This window comes from Sceloporus occidentalis, unplaced genomic scaffold, assembly GCF_023333645.1.
Source record: "Sceloporus occidentalis isolate IW3139 unplaced genomic scaffold, rSceOcc1.0.p SCAF_11, whole genome shotgun sequence".
NCBI lineage: Eukaryota > Metazoa > Chordata > Lepidosauria > Squamata > Phrynosomatidae > Sceloporus > Sceloporus occidentalis.
The window spans coordinates 13,690,217-13,707,701 of NW_028316991.1; the positions used below are offsets into that span (position 1 = coordinate 13,690,217).

General features: G+C 39.8%; 1 protein-coding gene across 1 annotated transcript; it reads left to right on the forward strand.

Moving 5' to 3' along the window:
- Nucleotides 1–1,813: 1,813 nt before the first annotated feature.
- On the forward strand, nucleotides 1,814–15,623 carry LOC149305609 (V-type proton ATPase subunit C 1). Its single transcript, XM_089477343.1, has 12 exons — nucleotides 1,814–1,945; nucleotides 2,369–2,436; nucleotides 6,122–6,207; nucleotides 9,663–9,757; nucleotides 10,211–10,302; nucleotides 11,335–11,433; nucleotides 11,689–11,757; nucleotides 13,956–14,048; nucleotides 14,151–14,244; nucleotides 14,591–14,688; nucleotides 15,220–15,346; nucleotides 15,528–15,623. Exons 1-12 carry the CDS (start codon nucleotides 1,814–1,816, stop codon nucleotides 15,621–15,623), a joined length of 1,149 nt encoding a protein of 382 aa, XP_089333469.1.
- The last annotated feature ends 1,862 nt before the right edge of the window (nucleotides 15,624–17,485 follow it).

Sequence of the window (17,485 nt, forward strand, 5' to 3'; positions counted from 1 at the left end):
GCACTTGGGTCAGGATATTTTAATCCTATTTGGAACGTTTTTCTCGTGTAGTAGTCTTTTAGCTGGCTGTATAATTATTGTTTAGGATACCCTATTGATAAAACCACATTCCAGCCATTTAATATAACAGTAAGTCATTGTAGTGCTTTATTCTCCCAGCGCTCATATGCAAGAGAGGACAATGGGCTTCTTCATTAGTAATCATACCTTATTCTTATTAGTTAGGCCGCCATTGCTGCGCTTTTTTAACAGGAAGTTGGTCTGTTAAGTTAAAGGGAAATATTGAAATAAGGTAACAACCACCCAAAAGCCATCTATGGCGTGTTATGTCCCAAACCTTATAGTTTATAGAACATAATATTTATATAGCACCATTCAGTCAATAAAACATATAGGCAAATAGAGAATGCATGCAGGGCTCTGACCATTGGACCTTATAATCTAAAGGATGTATGAACGTACTTTTTTCTCTATATCAATCATCATAATGTCTTGTTCTCAGCACTCTTATTATTTTTTTTTATGCCTAACGCGTTCCACTATCCTTTAGTCTCAAAAATCATTACTCTGATTAAAATTTAGAAGGGCGAAATATAGGTTGTGATTAATTTCCTTATGTTGACAGCTGTAAAGGTGACATTTCCCCTTTTAATATTGTCTTTCTTTCTTATTGTGATTTTTTTTTTTGCCATTGATGTCCTTTAAGGGCATAGCCACGACATTTTGTGCTAATTTATAATTCACATCCCATGATAGAAAGATGTAAGGGTACCTGTTTGTTGGACGGCTGGATATGCGCAGCCGTACGCTACGCGTTTATGCTCACATAGCATGTGGTCCGGGCGCATCCAGCCACTAAAATGAAGCTTGTGCTGTTAATGGTCCTATCGCGTCAGCGTGTAGATGAAGTCATTAATGTGATTTTTCTGTACCCCCAACTCATCTGATAAGTGTTTGAAGGTGAAATCTTAAATTTTCTTCTATACAGTAAGTGAAACACGACCCAATTTATGTTCCTCAACATCTCCTGATTGTTTGTTCCAGAGGGCCACATCCATGCTTTACATATTAACCTGTATTACATGTTGTTTTTTATAATAGTGTTGACTTAAGGGGTTTGGGGTAGTGAGATATATATATAATTAAAGTGGCGTCCATCACTGGGGTTCCAAGCAATTTTTTTATTCATATTTAATTTTTTTCCCTTCATTTTTTTTAAAGGCGGTAAAGCTATTTTTCTACATCTCCGGAAAATTCTCCCGTCATAATGAACGGGAGCGGATTCTGCGCATGCACACTGGGTGGGGATCACTAGACTCCCGGAACTCTCGCTCGAGCCAGCACTGGATCTGGCAAGCAGGGGACGCAGTAGCTGGCATAGGCAAACAAGCAAATGTACAAACACTCCATGCGTTTCCAAGGAGGAGAAAAAAGGGGACGCTTGGCTGTCGTATATACCTTAAAGCGTATACAACGGCTCGAGCGCCCCTTTAAACCCAGCCGGAGAGATTCAGGTTGCCTAGCCGTGTATGCCGTAGCGCGGGATTTAAACGCATATTTAATGACCCCTTTTGTTAATTAGCAGAAGTGTCACATTACTATGGTTTAGCACAGCAAGCGTTTGGCATTAATCATTAAAGTTCGCACAATGGTCTCTGGCTGGTGTCGCCGTGTTCTCCGATTGATCAAAATCCACGCGTTTGTAAGAGAAGCTGTTGGAGACGGTTTTTCCTCTTGGCTGTTTTAATGGTACAAACCAATTTTTTTTTTTTTTTAGAAACAAATCTGCAACTAACACGCAATATTTGTAATCATGACTGAATTCTGGTTGATTTCTGCTCCCGGGGAGAAAACTTGCCAACAAACATGGGAAAAACTAATGGCAGCCACGACAAAGAATAACAACCTGTCCACCAATTCCAAGTTCAACATACCTGACTTAAAGGTGAGTGGGTCTGTGCACAGTCTGACGCTACACAACACCCAGGCGTCCAACACGTTCCACCTGTTCTAGTTTTATATGCTGAGCTTCAGGACGGGCAGCCCACCTAATACTCCACAGAGACATGCTGCTGCCCGGCACTGAAACAGTTACTGTTATATATAGTCTCCATAGATCCTGCGGGGTCTTATTGACCACCTATAAGCTAAATTGTACAAATACTAACGTGCATTTGAACAGTAGCAGCAGATCGGTGCACTGAGGGGCAGATATTAAGGATTGCAGGAGGGGATCAGAGGGAAAGCTGGAAACAAACACAGCTGCGCAAGCTGCCCTGGGGAAGAGACTGACGTGATGCTACGTTTTAAAATTACACGGTATGTAACAATGTGTGGTGTGTAACATGTCGCTTTGTAATGTCTGTAGGTTGGCACGCTGGATGTGCTGGTTGGCCTCTCCGATGAGCTAGCAAAACTGGATGCGTTTGTAGAGGGGTAAGTGTCCCCCATTAAAAACCTTTTTATTGAGTGGGATGCAATCTTTACATAGAGAAGCCCGTTTGTTCCAGAGAGTTATCTGCTAGAACATCAGATATGGTTTAAATAGGAAATACCAGGACCTGTACATTCATTTTAAAAGTTATACACGTCACCTTGACCCTCTGAAAGACATACCCAGTCTTATGTTAGACAACCTTGTAATTTTTCCATAGATGCTTACATTCCCCCAATATAGTACTCTCTAAAGGCTAATAATACGGTAATATAGTAACAAGAACTAGTGCTAAATAAATGTGTTTGCGAAAAGTGATATATTTTTTCAGTTGTTTACATGATATAAATCTGCTTAGGAGCGTAACTTACCGTGCGGATTTTATCACATGTTTACGTAAGATATTCAACACATAGCTGTGAAACGTGCCAGGAATTTGCCGGAGGCCTAGAACGTGTACCCTGGGTGGTAATAAAACGATTAGGTATTCACAAACTATACAACCTAGAAAACAGTCTGTCCTTTCTGCAATGTAACACAATAATACATTTCCATACATTAAATAAGCAAAATAATGTATTTCTTTTTCTACAGTAACCGGAAGCTGGTGGCGGTTTTATTAACACAATATATACCGTGTTTTCCTGTCCTTTTACAGTTTCTTAACCCGAGAATGTCAGTAATTGTTGAATACGGATAGTGAGCTCAGTGCTGTTTACAGATCTCCTTTAACCCCTTGATGACAATTGCCGGTCCGGGCACGTCACGGAAAAACATGTCGTTAACGACAAATGACGTGCCAGGACCGTCATTTGTTAAAACGGGTAAAAAAAATCGATCCGTGATCTATTTTATTTTATTTATTATTTTTTTTACCCAAACGGCGTTGCTGTAATGCCTCGACCTCGAGGCATTCAGCAACGCCATGATCGGAATCAGGGGCCATGTGTGGCCCCTCCCCGGGGCGTCAACATCCGCCATACAATGTATGGCGGCGGACGCCCGTTTTAAAAGCGTTTAGGAGGCGATCAACGATCACCTCCTAAACTTAAATGGTGTCGCTGGAATGCCTCGTTCAGGAGGCATCCAGCGACACCAAACACTTACCTCTTGATGGACTGTGACCGCTCCGGAGAGCGGTCACAGCCGCAGCTGCCGGTGATCTTCGCCATCAGCAAGATGGCGGCGACCTGGGAAAAAAAATAATAAAGACGAAAAAGTTCGCTAGACGGTCTCCTGACCCTCTAGAGAACTCTGGCTCCACTTGCAGGTTGAATATAGGTACTGCATTCAACCATGCAAGTCAATGGAGCTCAGCTTTCTAATCACAGTGTGATTAGAAAAAAATAAATTAAAAATAAAATAAAATGAATAATCATTAGAAAAAAAATAGTAAAAAACCAGTAAAATGTAAAAATAATTTCCCTCTGATGTCACTATCAGGGGAACCTTCAAGTTGAAAAAAAATCTTAATGTTTTAAAAAAGGCAAAAAAAAAATTAAAATATATATATATATATATATATATATATATATATATATATATATATATATATATATATATATATATATAAAAAATATATTTTTGTGAGCAAGTCCTGAAATTAGCACATTAGCTTAAAACAATTCTCGCATGGAAAGAGTTAAAATACTGGCATATTAAATGCCCATGGGGTGTCTACTTTTAAAAAATGTATGATTTGATGGGATAAATTGAATTGGCCGGGTTCAACAATGTCCCAATTAACACGGGGGGGAAGGATGGCCACACATCTAATTTCCAATTAGAAAAATGCACACGTATCAAATGTGGCCTTTTAGTTCCCCCCAAAAATGACAAACCCATGCATGTGGGGTATCACTGTACTCAGGAGATGTTGCTGAACACATATTGGGGTGTCGTGTGACAGCGGCATATACCAGGAGCTGTAAATTCATACATAAAGTAGGTGTGTGTGGGAAAAATACACACACAAAAATACTACTGCAAACTTTGAAAAAAGCTGGTGGTAAAGTGTGTGCATGCAAAGAGTTAAAATACCAGCATTTAAAATACCCTGGGGTGTCTAGTTTTCAAAAATATATGGCTTTATTGGGCACACTGAAATGGCCCGGCTCAAAGATGTACCAAATAGGGCATGGGCAGTGGATCCCCAAATGCCAAAGTTCAACATTGAAAATGCGCATGCCCCAAATGTGGCCCTTTTGCCCCCAAACACCCAGGCAAAATCATTCATGTGAGGTATCGCTGTACTATTGCTAAACACATATTGGGGTGTTTTAGGATAGTGACATATACCAGAACCTGTTTATTCATACCTGAAGTAAAATGTGAGTGAAAAAACAAATGCAAAAAAATGACTACCATAAAGTTTGACAAAGGCTGATGGTAGAATTAGTGCTTGGAAAGGGTTAAAATACTAGCACTTGGAATACCCTGGGCTGTCTAGTTTTCAAAAATATATGACTTGATGGGGTAAATTGCATTGGCCGGCTTCAAAGATACCCGAAATGGCACATGGGGGGAAGAATTACCAGATTTGGAAAAAATGGCTTTGAAATAGCAAAACGCTACCTGTACTTTTTGCCCCATAATGTGTAGAAAAAAGCAAAAAAACATAAAAACATTGGGTATTTCTAAACTCAGGACAAATAGTAGAATCTATTTAGCAGGTTTTTTCATTACCTTTTATAGATGAGTAAAAGATTTTTCAACTAAAAGTTAGAAACTTTTTTTAATATTAAATAATATGATACAATCAAAACAATGTCATCTAAAGAAAGCCCTTCTTGTCCTGAAAAAAACAATATCTAATGTGTGTGGGTTCAGTAAACGGGAAAGAAGAAAATTACAACTAAACACGAGCAGCGCAGAAATGTTAAAACGGCCATTGTCACGAAGGGTACAAAAAGTAAAATCAGCCTTTGTCACGAAGGGGTTAATCTTGTGTTGACCTCGTGGTTCTGTTTATTCTGCACCAAATTGTGTTAAGACATTTCTAAATGGACTGTTATTTCGAATGTAAAGATAAGACTTGCACACACATCCATAGCAAACTAATGTTGAAATATGAGCAATCTGAGCTACTTGATGATGCTGGAACATGTCCTGATAGCTTCTCGTACCCGACTTCTTCCATGGTTAGCTTAGTGAGGTGCCGGCCCATCGGCACAAGCTTCAGTTGACTGTATTCATAAAGACGTGGATGAATCAGTAGGAACGTTCCACTGGCTGGATTGTTCCACGTAGAACGCTTTGTTGCCGGAGCTGTTCTCTATACATGTTTGAGGATGTAAGTCCCTAGCAGTGTTTACTAGAAGGGTTATGTTTCTATCTGATACTAATAAAGTCACTGTTACGTTGTTCAGCTTTACTTGCTTTTCTTTATGCAAACGGCCAAAGTGGTGTTTAATAATAATTTGTCACGTTGTGATCGGCCATTAATGTGTAGTAAATTACTACAGGCATTTTCTATAGGTTTTAGGATTTATACTAGTAAAGATGTCTTCAACTTTGACCTGGAAGTCACTTTTTTATCATTTGTCCTCATTCAGGTTATAAATTTAAGTAAGACAATTTTTTCCCCCTCTTAAAGGTACCTAAGCATTTTCTAAGTATACAGCTCTTAAATCTTAATTAGGTCTTTATTTTACTTTTATTATAATAACTGTTTCTTCTTTTACCTAGAACGGTGAAGAAGGTTGCGCAATATATGGCTGATGTCTTGGAGGATAGCAGAGATAAAGTGCAGGAAAACCTATTGGCCAGTGGAGGTAAGATACAAATATTTAAAGCCCTTATACTATTATATATATGTTCTTGCATGGTATACCGTATTTCCCCAAGTATAGGACGCTCCCTTGTATAAGACGCACCCCTGTTTTTGGGGGCCAAAATTTAAAAAAAATAAATAAAAAAAATTACATAGTTATTGTACTGGCTGCCTGGGCATGATATGAGTTTGATTGATGTTGGCTGCTAGCAACTGTTAGCAATCACACTCCTATCATGCTCAGGCAGCCAGTCCATGCACATCACTTTCAGCCTCCCTGTGCCCCCTACACACGGATCCATGCTTACATACATACATACAATTTACTCCCCAACCTTACCTGAACTGCCGATCTTCTGCTGCCGCTCGCTGACTTCTGTGGGGGCCGCTGTTTCTGCCTTGCTCGACGCGGCTGCACAGGAACTGAGCGGAGTCATGTGGATGGGATGTGCATTCACGTGACCCCACCGGGTTCCTGTGCAGCCGCGGCGGATGAAGGTAAGCATCAGTTCCTGTGCAGCCGCGGCGGATGAAGGTAAGCAGCAGTTAGATTTTATTTATTTTTTTTTAAACTACCACCACTGTATAAGACGCACCCAATTTTTTCTAAAAAAGGTGCGTCTTATACATGGGGAAATACGGTATATGGTATATATGTCAGTGTGGCACTCCTTCCCCCAGTAACATGTACAGTAAACGAGGTTCAGATCTGTAACATTGGCCTATGACTAAGCGCGGGTGTTGGATGCGAATCACGTATGGCAGTCACCCACTGGGGGCCGAGTCCCCACGTCTGTCAGCCTGGCAATAAAAACGACAATTCAAGTTGATACGGGTCCGAACGTCTTATTAGTTTACAAACATTTCCAAGTGTGTGTCTGAGAAGATGATTTCTATGTCTATGTTGTTTTCAAAGGAATAGTTAAACGTTTGGCATGACTATTCCCTTTTCCTAATGCCATCAACGTGAAGCATTCCGGAACCCTTCTGCTAGGGCAGGACATGATAAATCCCAGCAGCCGAGTCGCTCCTAGATTTCTAGATCTGGCTTCTAACCATATGGGGACCTTTTGATCTATATGGTTGTACCGGCACTTTTATGCCTGAGACACAGTGGCGTCGCTACAGGCGGGCAAGGGGGGCTTCTGTACTGCATAGAGGAAGCGGAACCTAGCAGAGTTCACGTGACATCACATGACTCTGCTCCAGTTCTGCTTCCTCTGTGCCGTACCAGAGAACGCAGAGGGAGGCCGCGCCCTCTGCTGAAGTCTGTGAGCGGCATCGAGGAGCTGCAGTGCAGGTAAGGGGGTGGGGAGGGTGTTTGAATGAGTATGCGTGATTGAGGGAATTAATCTGTGAATGAATGAGTATATGAATGAATGAATGTGTGTGTGTGTGTGTGATAGCATGGATGTGTAAGTGCTGGAACCTAGGCATGATGGGACTGTGATTGCTGTTGGCATGATAGCAGTGTGATTGCTAAGTCAGCCAGTACATGCTGAAACCTATCTAGCTGCCCCCCTTGTGTATTGATGCTGCCAGCAGTATGGGGTCTACACATCACTTACAACCACCCTGTACCAGCATGTACTGGCTGACCTGGCATGATAGGAGTGTGATTGCTAACAGCAATTACAGTACCAGCATTTACTGGTTGCCTGGGTATGATAGGAGTGTGATTGCTGTGTGGACGCCAGGGCTGGCTTTGGGGTGTGCAACCTGTGATCTATGCCTGTAATTAAGGGGGTTTTAAATATACCTTTTAATGACGTGTTTTTATGTGAATTCCAATTGATCTATACCTGCAAAGCTGGGTTTTGCGTTATTCTGTAGATCCATATCTGTATATTTCCATACGTTATTTATGTATACCTGCAAATAGTGTTTGTATGTCTTATTCAGTTGATTAATACCTGCAATGCTGTTTCCATGTATTTATTTGATCTATACCTGCAATGCTACGTTTCATATACTATTGTATACCTGCAAATACAGGATTTGTATGTCTGATTCTGTTTATTTGATATATACCTTCAGTGCTGAGATCACAAGTGAATTTCAGTTGATCTATACATGCAAAGCTTGGTTTGTGTGTTAATGTGTTGATCTATACCTGCTATCGGCAACTGGGGCTAATGTTAATATATATGGGCAGCAGGGGCATCAATACACAAGGGGCAAAAACACTAAGGGGGGTATAAACGACAATGCAGTGTGAAAAATCCATCCTGATGTAGACATCTGTGACGTAGATTGTGTCCTGCTGTTTGTGTGTTTTTGGTTAACAGTGTAGGAGAGCCTGTCCTCGGGTGTGTGTGTGTTGGTGTGGCAGAGCCTGTCCTCGGGTGTGTGTGTATAGGTGTTGGTGTGGCAGAGCCTGTCCTCGGGTGTGTGTGTGTAGGTGTTGGTGTGGCAGAGCCTGTCCTGGTGTGTGTGTTTGGGTGTCAGTGTGGCAGAGCCTGTACTGGTGTGTGTGGTTGTCTGTGTGGCAAAGCCTGTCCTGGCGTGTGTGTTTGGTCATCTCTTTCCTGGCACTTAACTTACAGTAGGAATTATTTAATTTATATTTATCCAGAGATAAAACGCCTTCCTGAAGTTGTAGTGACTTCAGGGGACAAAACGTTCCAAGGCCCTGAAATCGTTTAGTGGAAAAGTTATTTATTGTGTTATAATATTTATTTCAAGGATAAGTCGCACTCAGTTGTGGCTTCAGGCTTCCCATGTTGAATGATCAAGTATTATTTTAGCCCAATAACAAAAGTATAATTCCATAGCACATTACTTTTGGAAATTATGAATGCCCCCCCCCAGTTTGACTGTGGTATCATGTGTGCCCCCCCTATATATTGTTTCTAGAGTCGCCACTGCTGAGACAGGATTGTTAAGCAAACAATTTCCTTCGCTTATCCCTGAGGAGATGTGGACATGACAGTCCAAGCTTCAGATTTGCAGGTTGTTCCATGTTTTAAATGGTTTGAGTTTTGTAGAGGTGTCCTGTGGCTGGCCTAATCTATTCGGCTTGTAAACTCCGCACTTTTACTATTTTTGACACGGGGAAACCCATGCTGGTTGGTGTGGTATATTCTTTGTTTAATGCATAGTCTGCATCAGAACCTTTTGTATTCTTTTATTACATGTGAATAAAGTCCATCTCAGACTTTTGGAATCGTTAATGAAGTAAAACACTTTACGTTAATGCGTCTTTAGATCTTAGTGACATCTTAAAATGAGTGGACGTAAGATGTGCGGTCACAAGCTTGCGAGATCTTAGCCGCTCCTTCTAAATAACCAACGTTTTGTGTTAATCTGCGACACTCCAGCTACCGTATGCACCGTATGTCGGTGGACAACTGTCCCTTCAATGCATATAACATGTATGTTTGTGCATGTATAGATAATGCTGTGCAATTTGCTCATCTTTTGTCCGTCCTCACGCCACGTTTCGTTCTGTTTCAGTGGATCTGGTCACATACATCACACGGTTCCAGTGGGATATGGCAAAGTATCCAATTAAACAGTCCTTGAAGAATATTTCCGAAATAATAGCAAAAGTAAGATATTTCACAGATCATTCAAATTATGCCGTTATGCTCGGACCCCAGGTGATGAAAACCACTGTAATTGTGCCTCATTTCTGTTAGGCACTTACAGATTCTTGTGCCTGTACTATAATGCGGGCAAATGGGTCAAGTAGCACTCCAGTAAAGTAGCCTTTAAAGTGCGGTTCCCTGGAGGGCTGTTCCAAGAATGTGTTAAAATAACACTAAAATAGGGGCTTTCCCTTCCCCCTTGCATTGAGATGGTGTTCGGAGCTCTGAATCAATTATATATAAATTGGATTAGTAACCATGAAATGATCTTCTGGTTTTGATGAGACCACTTTTTTAAAGGGGGCGAAAACTTTTTTTTTTCTTTGTTTGTAAGACTTTTGTATTCTATTGTCGAGATAAACGTGCAAAAAGTTATGATGCGCTGAATCTTACCATCTCCGTCTTACTTCGCAGGGCGTTACGCAGATTGACAATGATCTAAAAGCAAGAGCCTCCGCGTACAATAATCTCAAAGGAAATCTCCAGAACCTTGAAAGAAAAAACGCGTAAGGATTCGTTTTATCGACATTTATCCCACTCTTTTCACTTTTTTCTTGTGGTTAGCAAAGTATTCAAGGATCTTAAATACTTAACGTACAGGATAACAAAACATTATTTTTACGTCCCACACTGTCCACTAATTGGTTATTGACACAATGCTCTCCTATCTTCCGCGATAAAGGGGAATATTGTATTTCTCTTTTTTTTTACCTATGTTCCAAATGCTCTTTTCTTATTATTATTTATCGTTTGCATGTGTGCTGTTGAAAGACCTAACAGGTAAGGACATTTTATAACAGTATTTTAGTGAGCTTTTCTTCCCACAACACCCCCCTCTCATGTTTGTGACTTGAAATTGTGTGTACAAAACTTTTCTTTCCTTCCTTCTTCTTCTTCTTTTTTTTTTTCCAACCATGGCTTCATTGTTTCCTTTGGCGTAACAGTAGCCAGAATGCTTTAGTCATTTTCATGTGTGATAGAGCTGGGCTGCTCAACGCTTAATGTTTTGGGTTTTTATGCTCTGGTAGAATTTGTAGGATTCGTGTAATTGGCAGAATAAGTCCCCAGAGCGCACATTAAAGATCGTTGATGAGCCGCGTGCTAAAGACCAGTGGACTGGCGGCTGTGAGATGTAGAATATACTTCTCCTGAAATCTGACCTTGTTCATGGGTTGTTTCATTCATTCACACGTGATTTGTTTGAGGAAGTGACTCACGCTGGTCCAAAGGCATCTTGTTAACCCTTGCCAATATCCTAAAGTAGATACGCGTGGCTGCTTGAGATTATAGATGGAGTCTTTGATACATTTTAGTGAACATTCATATAATAAGATAAAGCTTATACGACTTTGTGTTGCCATTTAGCGAGCAAACGTATTCAAAGAATAAATACATCTGTAGGGTTGTTCTATTGTCTATTGGCCTGGTTTTTACATCCCTACAATGAGAGAATACTTGTTTGCTCTTATAAGTCACATTGTATGGCGGTTATTATTAACCTTCCTTCCATTCATTCATTCTGTTTTCTTTCCCTGCAGAGGAAGTCTAATAACAAGAAGTTTAGCTGAAATTGTGAAGAAAGAAGACTTCGTACTAGATTCCGAATACTTGATTACACTTTTGGTGGTTGTACCTAAGTAAGGGATTATGTTTATTTACTTATTTCATGTTTTGTTTTTTTAAATGGTCAGTACCTGTAACGACCAATTAATAAGTTATTCCTACAAATGCCTATTGACATTCCCAGAGCAATTTGATTCATTCCTTCGACTTAACTAAACAGGTAATATTGTTTCAGACTGACCAAAGTTTAATGTATTCTCAAGAGTTATAGTATCCAAATAAATAAATTTGTCCTTTTTTTTTTTTTTTTTTTTTTTTTTTATCTATAGGCAAAGCTACAATGACTGGGTTAAACAATATGAAACACTGGCCGAGATGGTGGTTCCACGTTCTAGCATGTAAGTTACTTCAGAAATTCTTAACCCCTGTAGTCCCATGGGGGTTTTGGTACCTTACGTCCCAGAGGTTTTTTTTTTGCTATTTTTACCATATGTGGGTTTAATTCAGATTCCCCTTTTCGGTGTTTGATGTTCCCAGGAAAATTACATAACTTTTTTTTTTTTTCTTCATAACAAATAGGGGTTTCATTTGAAACCATAAAACTTGCATAAGATAATAGAGTGCTAATGTGTAAAAAGAAAACTAAATATTGCAATTTTCTTAGAAATTCTTCTACATTTTAGTTGCTGCTGTTGAGCAACATCCCCTGATGGAACAGGTTATGTCATGTGATGTCACAATGACATCACTTAGCTCACTTTTTTTTTTTTTACTTTAGCGATTTAAGATATTTACTTTTCTCCACTTGTGGGAAGGAGGAGAGACCTTATTTCTCACCCTCATCCCTGCGATCCCCCTGTCCAAGTTTTTTCTGCAGTGGGCCACTTCATCAGAATTGTATACGTACGAGGGCCGCACTCATTTTTCACTGTGAGAAAATATGGCCTTTTATAAGATAATGCAGATTAAAATAAAGTAAATGACACAAAACCTTTACTTTTCCTCTCACTGATTTCTGGGCCTAGAAAGTTTTGTGACTACAAATTCAGGATAATTAAAAATGAAATAGTTCTATTTATTCTAGGGATGCACCAAAATGAAAATTCTGGACCAAAACCGAAAATTCAGGGTTCACTTAGCCGAAAACGACCACCCCCACCTTTAAATAAAATAATTTAAAAAAAAACGCACTTTTAATACAAGTAACACCACAATTGGACAAAAAAAATTCAACAATATGACTTGGCATGATAGGAGTGTGATTGCTAACAGCAATCGCACTCCTATCATACCAAGGCAACCAGTAAATGCTGGAACCTAGGCATGATGGGAGTGTGATTGCTGTTAGCAATCACACTCCTATCATGCCAAGTCAGCCAGTACATGCTGGCACAGGGTGGCTGTAAGTGATGTGCAGACCCCATACTGCTGGCAGCATCAATACACAAGGGGGTGGCTAACCAGGTTTCAGCATGTACTGGCTGACTTGGCATGATAGGAGTGTGATTGCTAACAGCAATCACAGTCCTATCATGCCTAGGTCCCAGCACTTACACATCCATGCTATCACACACACATTCATTCATACACTCATTCACTCACAGATTAATTCCTTCAAACACACACACCCCCTTACCTGCACTGCAGCTCTCTCGATGCCGTTGGCAGAGACCAGAGTCATGTGAAATAACGTACATTCACGTGACTCTGCTGGGTTCCGCTTCCTCTGTGCTGTAAAAAAGACCCTCCCACAGGTAAGTAGCAGGGCTCTTGTGATCCCGGTTGCCCTGGCTGCCGATCTCACGCGGGCCGCACCTCAAGGTCTCGCGGGCCGCGTTTGGACGCCCCTGCTCTAGAGACTTACATTGGGAATTGCAATTCACATGGTCGGCCAGCAGGGGTAGCATATGTAACAATCTGATGCTTCACACTTTGTGTAAGTATCTTTACATTTAGCATCTTTGTTGATGCGTTTTAAGGTGCAAGTAACTTATGAAGAGGCTTCCTTCTAAACAAAATATTAAATGGCTGCTCTTGTGTGTTAGTTTCATTTCAGGAAGTCTTTAAGTTTGTTACTTTAATAGTTTTGTCTGAGTGTTTACAACTATCGTTGAAGACACTCTTTCTGTCTTATGGTAAACTTTTTTTTTTTTCAATTCTCTTTATTGAAAAATAAGTCATAAACACAGATGTACAGTGATGGTAAAATCTTAACTTATGGGAGCTTTATCCTTGGGCCAGTTAATTTAAGATTTGATTTCATAAGTCTGAGTCAAAAAATAATTGCAGTAAAGTGCAAATAAGCACAATTCTACTTTCTTATTTAAAAATACAATTATTGACTGGGTCCCAAACTGTGTTTTGGTTTATTTTTTTTTTCCCTTTTAACACATTTTCTTAATAAATCTTGACAAGCGGTGCCCCGTACCTATGTCATATCCATACCTGAAGCTATTGTTTTTTTTGTTTTCTGTGTAACTTTCCTCTTTAATATTAACTAAATTATTATTGTTAATATTATCTTTTTTTAAATTCTAACATTCTTATACTGAAATTACAGAATTTTTAGTTATTCATTTTTTTTTTCTTTGAATAGTGTTCTGTCTGAGGACCAGGATAGTTATCTCTGCAATGTGACTTTGTTCAGAAAAGCTGTGGATGACTTTCGACACAAAGCCAGAGAGAATAAGTAAGATAATTGGAAATCCGCTGGATGGATAAGTGTAAAGTAAGCGGCTATCACATGTTTACAACATACTAACAAACTAACATGCCTTCCTCTTCGCTGTAGGTTTGTTGTTCGTGATTTCCAGTATAATGAAGAGGAAATGAAAGCTGATAAGGAAGAAATGAACAGGCTCTCCACCGACAAGAAAAAACAATTTGTAAGAACCGTATTGGCAATTTTTGGTAATTTGATATTTGTTAATATAGTTAACGTATCTTTCTGTCCGTCAGCAGTACTACAAGCACACATTTCTGATTACATTTGGTGTGCCCATTGGGTACGCTGTTACTAGCAATGTTTAATGCGGAAAGCAGGGACAAATTTCACTTTGGGCGGACACAATTTCCAGGCTTTCGTAATTCCATATAGCTCTATTGGGCTCATTCAAAAGGCCTGATTGTATGTAGTCGTACTGAGCGTGTAATAAAAGACGCTGTGAGCTGCCTTCCGTCTGTAAACATCAGTATTGCAGCAAAATGTTCCAATTGTTCTGTTGTCCTCAGGGACCTCTGGTTCGATGGCTCAAAGTAAATTTCAGTGAAGCGTTCATTGCTTGGATCCACGTGAAAGCTCTGCGGGTCTTTGTGGAGTCTGTTTTAAGGTATATATATATGTAAACAATCTATACTGAAAGTGATTTTATTTTTCTTGATGAAATAACCAGTATTTACTAACTGGCTGTCTGCTCTGTGCATGTTTCCGTTTGTACTTCAAGTTGCGTCCTACAGTGAATTTATTGAGGGTCCTTGCCAAGTTTAACTACTGTTTTTTTGTTTTTTGTTTTTTGTTTTTTTCTTTTCTTTCTACTTAAAGGGATACTTTCTGCCCTTTAATGTATATGATACCCGAGAGGTCCCTTTAGATTTCTGTGGTGTTGCTTTTCTATGTGATTAGTATGCTCCCTGGGAGATCATTTGAGATAATAAAATTAATTTAGATAAATTCAAAAGAAGGCGTCTGGTCAGATGAGATTCGGAAGAGGGAATGGAATACTTATGGATACTTTTGAATTGAGTTATATAATTGCGATGTGTAGTGCTGATGACTGCTACCTATTGTAAACTCTTTAGCTTCACAAAATCTCACATTATAGTTTCTTTTTTTGCATGTGATGCATCTGCTGTATTGTTAGGTATGGCTTGCCAGTAAACTTTCAAGCAATGCTGCTTCAGCCCAGTAAGAAAACCATGAAGAAACTGAGGGAGGTTCTGTACGATCTGTACAAGCACCTGGACAGCAGTGCCGCGTCCATCATTGATGTGAGTAAAACCTCCTCGCACAATGCACAGTTTCAAAATCATATCCCGGCCGTGTTTCATCTCCGACAAGAATTAGTTGACCATAAATCAAGAAAAGGGGACGTCTTATTTAGCAAGTCGAAGCTTATTTTTAGGTATTTATTAGGTATCCTTTAAAAGGCTGCTTTCTTTCTCTTTCCAGGCACCAATGGATATTCCGGGGTTAAACCTCAGCCAGCAAGAATACTACCCCTATGTATACTACAAGATTGACTGCAACCTGCTCGATTTTAAGTAAAAGAAACCCCTAGGTGTATCATCCAATCAGAAATGAGTTTGAAGTACAGTGACGCAATTAACCCTGTGCTTGCTTCTCATTCCCCCTTACTGAGTTGATTTCCCTCGTAGTTGTCCTTTGAAACCTTGTTTCTTTTAAAAACAAATATATATAAATATATTGTTGCTTTTAATCAATGATGTATTTAAATGTCCACTGAGCAAATAAGAGTTTATTTATGAAGAGATTTATTTAAGGCCTGCAGTGTCTGAGCATTCAGTTGGCATTGCAGAGCTCGGCTGTTAGACCACTTGGCACAAAGGATTATATGAAACTTCATTCCTCATTCGTATGGTGATCGGCATCGATTCTCCCCGTTAGCACTGCTCGTTTAGGTCTTGTTTACAAGGGGTTATGGTGTAACCGTTTTATACCATTCCATTCACTGTATTTAGTTCATAAAAGGTGTTTCAATGTGAAGTTGTGATGCTAAGTATGTGTAATATTTAACGTTCGTGCTTTCTAAATGTTTCATAAAGATCTTAGAGCGCTGTCTGTATACACAGGATGAATTAAAATATACCTGTGGAAATATTTGTGTGAGTGGAGACCTCTGTTTACTGACCTATTTATTTATTTTTGGGAACCCCTCCAATGATTGAGGTGTATAGAATTAAGCACGTAGACAGGCATCTGCATAGACTAACAATGGCAGTAAGTACTGAAGAGCTGTGACTTTAAATGTAGCACCGTCAGTCAGTCTGTGGGATTTCTCTTCCAAATGGGGTGCACATCCACATAGGGAAAAAAGATATTTGACCAAAAATAGTGTAACTTTGTATGCAAATAGGGGATTAGCAGTATTGCAGGTAAGTAATGCACTCACATTTCCAAGGACATAAATGAGCTCATCAAAAAAAATATTCATTAATTCTTCATATAAAAACACAGCAGCAATTGGCACAGTATCACTCGGTTCAGTATAAGTATTGAAATGTACTGAAGCGTGTACAAAATAATCGGCATAAAACCAGGTACAGGGAAGTCCACCGTCCAGCACCAAGAGCACATTGTAACATGGGTTCTTTATATAAACACTTTACCAGTGTTTCAGAGATCTGGGAGTAAACGACATGAAGCGACAGACCCCGCAAACCGTTGTATCACTTACTACAGAGCTCCAAACTGCCTCTGGAAGCAGCATCAGCATTAGTTCCAAGGAAGGGTTATTTTAATGCTACGGCATAAAAGATGCTTTTAAATAATTGTACACTTTGAACTTTGTGAGATAAGTTTAGGGAAGGCCCTTTCCAGTTCCAGCATGACTGCGTCCCTGGGCGCAAAGCAAGGTCCGTAAAGACATAGCTTGCCCACATTTATTGTGGAAGAACTCGAGTGGTCTGGACAGAGCCCCTGACCTTAGACTCACCTTTGGGATGAATTGGAAGTCGCTTACGAGCCAGGTCTTCTCGTCCAACATCAGTGTCTGAACTCACAAGTACATTTTCCCACAGATCTACTCCAAAACCTTGAGAAAAGCCTTCCCGACTCTGTATTGATGGCCAGATGCTTTTGGGCTGCTTAGTGTACCTCTAAAAGTGTTTAAATAGGGCACAATATCTTTTAATCTGACTAACCAAATGACACTTTTATTCTACTTTTACTTTAATGCATAAGTAAACAAGATCTGCAAAATAATTCAGCTGCTGTTGTAAGACAGAAGATACACATTACTGTGCAAAGGTTTGGCGTCACTCAGCTATTTTCATGGCAAACAAATTTCTAGCTGTAGCGTTATTGCAAAAGGGATTCCTATGAATGTTTTCATAGGTATACAGAGGGCATAGGCATGAGTCACTTCCATCATTCCTGTGTTCCACTGG